This window comes from Etheostoma spectabile, unplaced genomic scaffold, assembly GCF_008692095.1.
Source record: "Etheostoma spectabile isolate EspeVRDwgs_2016 unplaced genomic scaffold, UIUC_Espe_1.0 scaffold376, whole genome shotgun sequence".
Classification (NCBI taxonomy): domain Eukaryota; kingdom Metazoa; phylum Chordata; class Actinopteri; order Perciformes; family Percidae; genus Etheostoma; species Etheostoma spectabile.
The window spans coordinates 335,672-347,379 of NW_022605594.1; the positions used below are offsets into that span (position 1 = coordinate 335,672).

Consider the following 11,708-nt stretch of genomic DNA (forward strand, 5'->3'; position numbering starts at 1 on the left):
AGAGTTAGATAAGTCCATACATTCCCTTCTCATCTCCGTGCATGCTATAACTCTGTTTTTACGACCCCAGCATTAGCTTAGCCTAGCAAAGATCTTGCATGCCAACATGTTCCTATTTACATGATTTGTATAGTCACAGGGTGTACAAATAACTAAGTCACATAAGACAAATTCATATTCTAACCGCATACTAATTGGGAACAGCTGCGGAGGAGGGTCTTGCTAGTCAACACAGGATTCAGGGATGGGAGAAAAACGTTCTCCAGTTTATTGGCATGTCTTTGAAGATTATTTTTTGGGGCATTTTATTTTTTATAATAACTTTATTTTGATAGGACAGCTAAAGACAGGAAAGGGGAGAGAGTGGGGGGCATGACATGCAACAAGAGGGCAGCAGGTCGGAGCAAACCTCCGCACATGGGCACTCGCTCCACCAACTGAGGTTTACAGTCGCCCTATTGGCATGTCTTTAAACCAGTCACAATCGTCATGTGTGGCACTAAGCGCCGGACAGAGCCCCCAGCAAAATAGCCTTGGGAAGAAACTTATTTTGGTGGAACATGTGTACATTCAAAAGTTGTTTTAGTTGTGCAACAGAAATTTCGACAAATACCCTGCAGAGATCTGAGGAGCAGTTAACCAAAGTTGACCGGAGTTTAAAATTCCAAAACAAAGAAAGCAGAAGGTAACATCCGGCGGAATTTTTGGTAGCACAGAAGCAAACCCTGAAGTGGAACATTGTGGATATAGACTAGCTTGGATTTAAGCCATTCTTTATATTTTTCGGCTCCGGTAGAAGAGAGGAGTTAAAGTTATAGTCCATAAGATTTTCATGTAGTTAATTGTCTAGAAAGTACCTATTTATCAAAAAGTGAGTTAAAATAATGGTGACTGAGCATATGACCCACTGATGAAAGCGCTTGTATTTGCTGCTTTATCAAGTAATATAATCTCAGTGTCTGTGGCGACTTTCCCATCCTAAATTTAAATGGAGCGCACAGATATCGATGATAATTAAGCCAGTTTGCAGGGGTTGGTTTCCCCCTTCTGCCCCAGGTCGGAGCTTGTCTTTGCCAGTTATGTTGCGTTCCACTGTACTCGTAAATTGGGAAGGAAAGATGCAAAGAATCGGTACGTTAAACTGGTGTCCACATTTCATTACTGCTGACTCACAATGAGGGACCAACAGACTGAGAAGAAGACCATTCAACTTTTTGTCCAAATAAAACTTAACAAAACATTTTTTTTATTTCGGAGTAGCTTTTCGGGACAACTGCCAGCAGGTCTGGCAGAGCCCCTAGCCCACGGAGAGCTTTGGGGATAACTGCCACTTGGCATCACAGACCTGCTCACCCATTTCCAACTCATGCTTCAGGCTGGCTAATGCCGCTACCTTCGGGAGAAGGCAGCCCTTTTTCTCCCCGGGTGAGGCGAATAAGGGGAAAGTGGTGCGTGCTGGCCACTCTTCCCCGGCCTCCACTCAAATCTTATGGACATCAACTTTAAGGCGCCACCTATAAGAGCACATTCTCTTACTTTGAGACAACAGGCCATGGCACACCCACGCATGATCCGAGATAATGATATTTCCAATCACACATCCTATAGCAGAGGGCGCTAATGATTTGCACATTAAAAAAAATCTATCCTAGAATTTGTTTTGTGCACTGATGGAAAAAAAACTGATAAAATGATCATCTACATTAGGTGCATTTATAGTCACCAGAATTAGTTTTTGCCTTTGTATTTCAGCCTGTACGATAATAACTCTTTGAAGCTCAAAATGGCTCAAAACATGGTCAAAATTGATTGCTCATAAAACATAAAGTTTAAATTATCACCCTATTCTGTTTAGCAATTTCAACTCATTACCAGACGTTTGACACTTTTATACGTAATACGCAATTTATACGTAATTTGGGGGTAAAATAAGCAGAAATTACTTTGGATTGTATTGCCCTATTGTAGGGAAATAGCACATCAAAATTGGTTTGCACACCTGTGACTTTAAAGTAGACTTTGGAAATCATGTGTTCATCATGTCACGTGCTGTAAGTACAGATGTAGCTACCATTCTTTCCAACATCTGGACCCAAGTAGTTTTAACTATGGCTACTTGTTGTTCCTTTTGAATAAAACCAATTTTTGTAAATGGCCTCATTTGAACCTGTGCCTTTAAGTCTGGGAATAGGTTATCGAGAACTGAAATAGAATTGTCATGGGCTTGAGATCATGACAATAAAAGTAGAACATGTAAATAGTGCTGTCAGTTAAACGTGTTATTAACGGCGTTAACGCAAACCCATTTTAAAGGCTTCTTTTTTTTTATCACAAGATTAACATTCTTTTTGGTCAAGCAAACTTTGTAGTTTTTTCACATGCTGTCACAACAACTAGTAACATTAAAAACACTACAACACCACACCGGATCTAGCTAGACCGGAAACAAAACAACAGGCACGCCGCACACACTTGTTTGGGCTTGCAATCCGGCTAAAGTTTTGTGTGAGCCCTCCCCTCCCCCAACGCGTTTGTCATAGAGATACACAAAAACATGGCAGCGAAAAGAACTAACTTTAATATTTTCTTAACTAGTCATTTCATTACTTACTTAACCGTAATCTCCGCCAAAATGACCAACAGCTCGCAGTGCTCTGTCCCCGGCTGAGAGTCCTACAGACCTACAGTATACCGCTAACCCAAAGGAGCACCATTGCTCCCCCCCCCCAACCCTGGCGCAGATTCTTCTTCCTTTTTTTTTTTCTATAAACTTATTAAATAAGATTTTTTTTTTGTAAAAATAGCCAACTTTATATTCTCAGAGTACTAATACAGCTTTACAAACAAGAACTCTCAACAAATCTATTAAATGCCGTTGATACAACCAAGCTGTGACGGAGGTATATATATTTTTAAACATGGTTGATATTATTACCTATTCGCCTAGACTGGCGGGGAAGGGTGTATCGCTAAAGACATGGAACCCCTTCTGTCACGTTTCACTAAAACAGGAACTCAAAAGGAGACCAGGACAAGGTAAGTAAAATGAACAAGGTGAGTATTCATTTGGATTTTGTACATGAAAACTGGTGAGTCCAGATGCCGGAGCAGTGGGCAAGTCAACTGGAAGTTTGTGAAGATCCAATAATACTGGTGAAGCAGACAGCGAAGCGGGTGTGTAGGGCATATCCCAGGTGACAAAAACTGCAGACAGAAGAACAGGAGGTGGATTAGCAACAGGCACAAAAGCACAAGCAGCCGAGCAAAAATGGTGTAGCTAGTTTTATGTGGAATCCAATTAATTAGCAAGGTAAAGGCTACAGTCATGAGCGTTAGCTCTACCATCGCTCATTTTATTCTGGGGTGAAAAAGCGCATTTGTGACAGCACAGTCATTACAATGGATAAATGTAGCCCGATAACAACTGCAATAGTAGTGACTGACCACCCTATACATAATAGCGTTACTAACGTTGCCACTAATACAGTAGTCCTCTGAAAACATAACGGAACACTTACCATAGCTGCAGGGGATCAACTTCGTCCAGTCTGTACTATCGACGGGATGGCCGTATCCTTCAGTACATGTTTCATGGTCCTTGTGGTTAATTCCATTTTTTCATGATAATAATCCTCAGTGAAATGTTCTGAGAAAACACAATGGTTCTAAAGGTGGCTACAGGAGTATTTGGATCCATATCCAGAGCAAGTGTCCGTAGATTCAACGGTCAGAATTTTTGGTTGGAATTCTATGAAACATCATGGTGTGATATGATGGTCTCCCCTTTTTATTGCCGCAGTGAACACCCATGATTGTAAACTATGCTTTTAGTATCTAGTAATTGGTGACTCTATTACTTCAACTCTGAGCAAACTCCAGGTGTACTCTCTGCTCCGTGACAGACAGAGTTACAGCACACACGGAGATGAGAAGGGTATGTATGTAAGGGTGTGTCTAACTCTGGGGGTAACGGTGAATAAGCTAAAGTCCCAAAAAGTCGCCGTGTTCCTTTAAATGGTGGAGAGGTGATGATCAGGACCAGGTGTGCAGAATAAAGATGAGACCTTAGACAGTTAAAGAAATGGACCAATAAATCCCGTTGTTTCTTGACGGGGACCAGTGAAGGAAAATAGAAACACTTTTCCGGTGATGGCTAGGCATTACTGCGCAGCCTCCAACTGAGCTTGACAACATAGATGTGACGTGGGCAACGTGTCTGAACATTGTAAGTCTTCTGGTAGCTGTGCCAAGAGATATCTCAATCATTCCCTATCAGAGCGTAGGTACATGTTTGGAGATAACATAGGCACGGGCTAATTACTGCTAACTAACATGCTAGTTAACTTTAGTAATTAAACCTAAACAGCCAATGGAAGTCCAAACTGTCTTTGTGCTTCCCCTGACAATACAGTGATTTGTTAACTATGCTACGATAAGTCGCGTGGTTGTGTCAACTGTTATTTTTACAAAAACGTCTGCTACGGAACCATAACGTGAGCTACAAGGTAATGGAGCCTTTTATACATTGTCGTGTTTCTTTAGAAATAAACAATGCAAAAATAGAGTCTTGAAACGCTTCAGATGTAAAGTTATTCACTGTCAAAGTGGCGCCAAAATGAATTGGGATGCTAACTGCAGGTGATGAACTCATGGAAAATACAGAATCAAAGGCGGAAACAGGAACTCAGGCAGAAAACAAACTCAGGGGGCAGGATACATAACACCTTCTCTGCTCTGTTTTTTTCTTCATAGTCGTCGGAGTTAATTACCATTTATCAGGTTTGCCTTGCACCAGCTCTTAATTATGCTGTTATAGTTTTAGACTACCAGGGGACTTCCTTCCTTTGACACACTGAACTCCTCTCCCCTCTCTCTTTCCATCTGTGTGCATCCATGTCCAAGAAATGCTTGTTACTAACCTAGCTCGGGGAGCTTATTTCCTGGAGTCCTTATGTTTTTTTCGCCCAGCAGTTTTCCTACCTAAATCATGTGTGCAGCTGTTGCCGTGGTCCTGCTCCGCACCCTGCTATGCCCTGTTACACTCTGCTATGCCCTGCAGTTTCCAACTACACTAAGAACTTCTACAAATACTGGAATTGTTGGGTCTTTGTAAATTATAGAGTGTGGTCGAGACCTATTCTATCTGTAAAGTGTCTTAAGATAACTCTTATGATTTGATACTATAAATAAAATGGAATTGAATTATTATATGTGTGGGTTTAAATAACGTAAATATCGTATATCTTGCAGGATTTCTCTTATAGTTATTTCACTGATTTTACTGGGCTGTGATGTGAGCATTAATGCGAGCATTAGCTAGTATTTTATTGTATTTGGTTTAGACTTGACAAAGAATGCATAGATCCAACCAACAACATAGACCTGATGAAAACCGCAGATTCAGGTGTCAATTCTCAGCGGGTTTTAGTCATTAATCCTTCAAACTGTCAAAAATGTAATTTGGGTCTGGTTAAACACTAGTGTTGTCCTTAAATGTCAGTACCACTAACAACAGATTGCCTGGATTCTCTTGTTCTCTACGGCTGTCAATCAAACACAGACACAGATACGCCCTCCAGGCCCACAAGGCCTTTTTTTTTTTTTTTCAACGAAATATATCTACAATACATTTAATAAACACACCACATCATTTTGATTACAAAATGGGTTGACTAGATGTAATTTTAGTTGGACTTATACAAATATATATATTAGCACCCAAGTGTAACTCAACACCAAAGGATTAACTAAGCAGATAATGAAATTATTTGTTTTCACTTCCAGTTACATCACCATTTTCCATGCTCTTCGATACCACAACATCATGACAATGCAGCGCACAAAGGCCGTCTTGGGTGTCATCTGGATATCATGTGGGGTGTCAGCTGTGCTCATGGTGAGGTTCTTCGACTCCAAGTTAATCATGATCTGCTTTGTTGTTTTCTTTGTTGTCTCCTTGGCAATTATCTGCTTCCTCTACATCTACATGTTCATGTTGGCACGCATCCATGCCAGGAAAATCGCTGCTCTGTCCACCAGTGGCAGAGGGAAGTGTCGGCGTCAGCGGTGGTGGGGCAGCAGCATGAGAGGGTCCCTGACTCTCACCATTCTGTTTGGGGTATTTGTGGTGTGTTGGACACCGTTTTTCCTCCACCTCATCATCATCATGGTGTGCCCCATGAACCCATACTGTGAGTGTTACCGTTCGCTGTTCCAACTGCATGTGGTGCTGCTGATGAGCCACGCTCTCATCGACCCAGCCATCTATGCCTTCCGGAGTGCTGAGCTCAGGCACACCTTCAGGAAGATGCTGCTTTGTTCAGACTGGAACTGGTGCTCATAGCAAAACTCAATTTAGACTGTTTATTGTACCCTTTTTCTCCACAAAGAGTGCACAATTGCCCTTATCTGTTGACTGCTTTTCAATCATTTGGTGGCATTTACAGTGTAAGTCAACTATATACACAAACCTGTACTGTAAATGAACAGTCATGGGTGGTCAAGCACATTCTGTAGCAGAAAGTTTACAATAGGTTTCATTTTCCCACATGGTATTTGAAGACAGCTAAATCAAGGCTACTGCCACCAGTACATTTGGTTTCATTTGTGATTAAATGAGCACACTATTCTGCGTGTTTGCATGCCTCTTTGATTGTTTCAGTGTATGTGTTTTTTTGTTTGTTTTCTTTTACATTAGATAACTGCCATCATGCTTTCTAAATCTTGTATAAAATGACAAATCACCACATTCACATGGAATTTATATTTCCCAGAACTTATTTCAGGACTACATTTTTTTGCATGCATCCTTGTGATTTCTATTGTTCACAGCACAGCTTACCACAGCTACTGATGCAAACAATATTATAATAACCATTTTATTTTTTGCTTTTATTCAGACAACTTAAATATTTTTAAGTAACATACCAATGACATTGGTCATTTCAACTGAAACTCACATTAATATTTAGGCATGCCATGCCATTTTATTAACTAAAATGAAATATGTTTACACAACTGTTTATATGGTCTCACTGTAGGCCTACATAATTGTTGCTGCTGTTACTGTGGGAACAAAAATAAATCATTTGGCATAATTAACACACACAGAGAGTGCTGTGAAGCTATTTGTACATAGTTTTAACACATCAAATGTAAAGATATTTACCTAGTTTAATACAGACCATAAGCAGGGTATGCGGTATGACTAGATCATTGACAGAATAGAACAGCAATAAATTTGTATTATGTAGACAGGCATAGACAGGAGAGTGAATTAAAATCATAGCAGAAACGGCTGTGCTACTGAGTGTTGGCAGACTTGAAGAAGCTGCTTATTAACTGTCACGCAGCAGGGAGGCAGGGCAAACTGCAGTGACCAAAATTGGCTGTTGAAAGGTGATGCCATCCAAACGTTTAGTTGGGTTGTTAGAGGTGTAAACACAGAATTATGAAAATGATCTGCTCAACAGTGAATCTAAATTGATGTAGTTTAAGTTCATATTGGTTTTAAAACCTCTGACAGACTGTGAGCTTGTTGTGTTGCGCCTCTTTTCATCTTTTTCATTTAACACAATACTTGTTTGTTTTAGAGCACTTATACATGTTTTTGACAATGTGTTCACATACACGAGTGGCTGCAATGTGATTGCCATTTTCACAAGTCCTCTGTACTAAAAATAAAAAAAAAATGTCATGTCTTACAAAATGACATGTAAGAGCATTTAGTTTTTATTTATATAAATATGACTAACCAGCATTTTTATTTGCCAGATTCCTCTGCACTGACTGAGGTGGTGAATTTTTAAGCCACAGCCAATGCTGACTCAGGTAAAATTACATGAGGCAACTTACTATTAGGTCCCTCTCAAAACTTTCCCTAATTGGGCTGTCTTCATTCATTCATGCATTTAGTCACGTAGAGTTAATTTTTAATAACTATTTTGAAGCAACACCGGGTGTGCAGGGTAGCCATTATGGTCACACGTGGTCAACACGTACAGTAGGGGTTGCACAGACTAGTTAACTTGTCAACTTTACTGCTCCACAATGACGTTTTGAGCTTGATGTTGACTAGTCACTGATCACGTGGTGAGAAGGTTGCTTCATTGCAGCAAACTAGCAACAGTACATCAAGTGTGTCAAAATATTTCACTAAAGATGACGACAGTGTTACCCACTGTGTTTCCCACAGGTTGAGAACTTAATTGTTGGTGGGTGGTACATGTGACGGTGTGGTGTGTGATGGCTGGGTTTCAGTAATAAACTAGTCAAACAAAGATTTATGAACTATTTGTTGAAAATAATTACTACATAACATTAATAAATAATTGAAAAATAAATGATTTACATATTAAACAAACCAGACTAAAAGATGATACAGACAGAGACAGAAGAAGTGTAGCCTTTGATGTGCTTTAGTTTTTCAAATAAATGTTATGATTCAGCAGATAAAATACCTGAAAATACCTGGGCCCAAATGTTATAACTAACAACCTTAAACTATACTTTGACCCATACAGTTACATGTCATTATAAATCTCAACACTGTCTCCTCCTAACTCCAGTTAGATGAACGCTATCTAAAGTTAATTCTTGTTCATTTAGTTTGTTATTGATGATTGTTCATTTTTTCGTCTTTTAAACTTTGTTTTGGGGATTGTAATAACGTTAAACAGGTTTTGTAGCATACTAGGTTACATGTTTGTATTGTCAAATATTAAGATCTCACCTGAACAGATCTTTCTTATTCAAACAATTCTGAATTTTTGTTCGGGCTCATGTCCATAAATACAAGGGAAACTGAAGGCCTGATTAGCAACAATTATCTCTGGTTGGAGCTGACCGGACCTAGTCGTTAGTTAACTCCATTATAAAGATATGGAGCAGAGGCGACTGGACCTAATCGTTAGTTAACTCCATTATAAAGATATGGAGCAGAGGCGACTACCGCGGAGAAGGTTAACAAGCAGACCAGGCCTTTCTGGGATTTATTAGTACAGTTAATCCCACCTGGGAAGGCACAACACCACAAGCAGCATGCTACTACTATATCCTCTGAGCTGGAAGTGAAACGTGTGAAGTTGTCATGCACATGGCATGCAACTTCACATTGTAGACTGGGTGGGTCACCCGAATAGAACCTACACTACCGTTCAAAAGTTTGGGGTCACCCAAACAATTTTGTGTTTTCCTGAAAAGTCACACTTATTCACCACCATACGTTGTGAAATGAATAGAAAATAGAGTCAAGACATTGACAAGGTTAGAAATAATGATTTGTATTTGAAATACGATTTTTTTACACTCAAACTTGCTTTCGTCAAAGAATCCTCCATTTGCAGCAATTACAGCATTGCAGACCTTTGGCATCTGCTGTTATTGTTGAGGTAATCTGGAGAAATTGCACCTCACGCTTCCAGAAGCAGCTCCACAAGTTGGATTGGTTGGATGGGCACTTCTTGCGTACCTAACGGTCAAGCTGCTCCCACAACAGCTCATGGGTTGAGATCTGGTGACTGCGCTGGCCACTCCATTACCGATAGAATACCAGCTGCCTGCTTCTGCTCTAAATAGTTCTTGCACAATTTGGAGGTGTGTTTAGGGTCATTGTCCGTTGTAGGATGAATTGGCTCCAATCAAGCGCTGTCCACTGGGTATGGCATGCGTTGCAAAATGGAGTGAAAGCTTCCTTGTTCAGAATCCCTTTACCCTGTACAAATCTCCCACCTTACCAGCACCAAAGCAACCCGCAACCATCATATACCTCCACCATGCTTAACAGATGGCGTCAGACATTCTTCCAGCATCTTTTCATTTGTTCTGCGTCTCACAAACGTTCTTCTTTGTGATCCAAACCTCAAACTTGGATTCATCCGTCAACAACACTTTTTTCCAGTCTTCCTCTGTCCAATGTCTGTGTTCTTTTGCCCATCTTAATCTTTTTCTTTATTGGCCAGTCCAGATATGGCTTTTTCTTGCCACTCTGCCTGAAGCCCAAATCCCGCAGCCGCCTCTTCACTGTAGTGTTGACCCTGGTGTTTTGCGGGTACTATTTAATGAAGATGCCAGTTGGGGACCTGTGAGGCGTCTGTTTCTCAAACTAGAGCTCTAATGTACTTATCTTCTTGCTCAGTTGTGCAACGTGGCCTCCCACTTCTTTTTCTACTCTGGTTAGAGCCTGTTTGTGCTGTCCTCTGAAGGGAGTAGTACACACCGTTGTAGGAATCTTCAATTTCTTAGCAATGTCTCGCATGGAATAGCCTTCATTTCTAAGGACAAAATAGACTGTTGAGTTTCAGATGAAAGTTCTCTTTTTCTGGCCATTTTGAGCGTTTAATTGACCCCACAAATGTGATGCTCCAGAAACTCAATCTGCTCAAAGGGGTCAGTTTGGTACTTCTGTACGACCTAAACTGTTTTCAGATATGTGAACATGATTGCACAAGGTTTTCTAATCATTATAGCCTTCTGAGCCAATGAGCAAACACATTGTACCATTGAACACTGGAGTGATAGTTGCTGGAAATGGGCCTCTATACACCTTTGTAGAATTGCACCAAAAAACCAACATTTGCAGCTAGAATAGTCTTACCACATTAGCAATGTATAGTGTATTTCTTCAAAGTTAAGACTAGTTTAAGTTATCTTCATTGAAAAGTACAGTGCTTTTCCTTCAAAAATAAGGACATTTCAATGTGACCCCAAACTTTTGAACGGTAGTGTATATATGGGAAACACTGCCAATTGCAAAATTTGTCAAAAATCCAGCTCATTTGGAACTTCATTTGAAAGCCATGAAACATTTGGCTTTCAAATGAACTAGCTGTTTTGAGTTCTTCTACATTTGAGGACTTTCAGAAGTCAGCTGTTGGTGTAAAGCCAAGCAGGAGTTACAGTGGGCTGTCGGAGATCAGATTACTGGATCATGGCGCCCAATGCAGGAGTTGTGAGTAGCGCTACACTTTATTAGCCATTAAAATTGTGTACGCACATAACTAGGCATAATCACAATGCATAGGTTGCCAACAAAGGCGGACAATAGACTGTTAGGGCAAACTTTTTATTGACTGAATTTAAAATGGAAATGAGTGGCGCACAATAGGGACAGGTGAGTATAAAGTTACTGCTGGTAAACCCAGTAGTGTGACATGGGTGTTGGAGCAAAAACTGAAAGTCAAGCTCAGTGCAAAAGTGCTTGCTGATAAACTAGACAGGTTGCAAAATGCTAGAAAGGCTAAATTAAACAAAGCAACCATCTTAATAAAATTAATAGAGGGGGCTCACATGATGTCATGCCAGAGGGCTCTGCATCACATGTATCATTTATCTTTTTGAAGATATGTAACTATGTAGATATGTGTGCTTAGCTTGGAGAAGAAACATCGCGGGAGTATGTCGAAAGGCAATAACCCAAAGGCATGCGGTAATATTAAAAAGCATCTGCACTCAAGTGGACCCAAAGCTAGAGCTTTGCAATTAAGAATTGTTTTCTTCAAATGTCAATTTATTGGTATTTTAGAAAGCAAACATAATGTATACAAATTCTATAAAATATTACAGAAATATTTCTCCTGCTCTCCATAACTGGCACCACTATGCTACCGCCTGACTATTGCTATTACATTGACTGTCAACTGTATGCATAATTGCACATTTTTAACTCAAATTTTGCTGTTCTTATTTTCCTCATTGTATATGTCTTCTTA

At 40.1% G+C, this 11,708-nt stretch overlaps 1 protein-coding gene across 1 annotated transcript in view; it reads left to right on the forward strand.

Moving 5' to 3' along the window:
• The window catches only part of mc2r (melanocortin 2 receptor), a 7,477-nt gene extending 1,134 nt beyond the window's left edge, over positions 1-6,343 (forward strand). The window contains exon 2 of the mRNA XM_032511448.1: positions 5,785-6,343. Within this exon, the coding sequence (XP_032367339.1) occupies positions 5,785-6,343 (559 nt within the window). The remainder of the gene's footprint in view (positions 1-5,784) is intronic.
• The last annotated feature ends 5,365 nt before the right edge of the window (positions 6,344-11,708 follow it).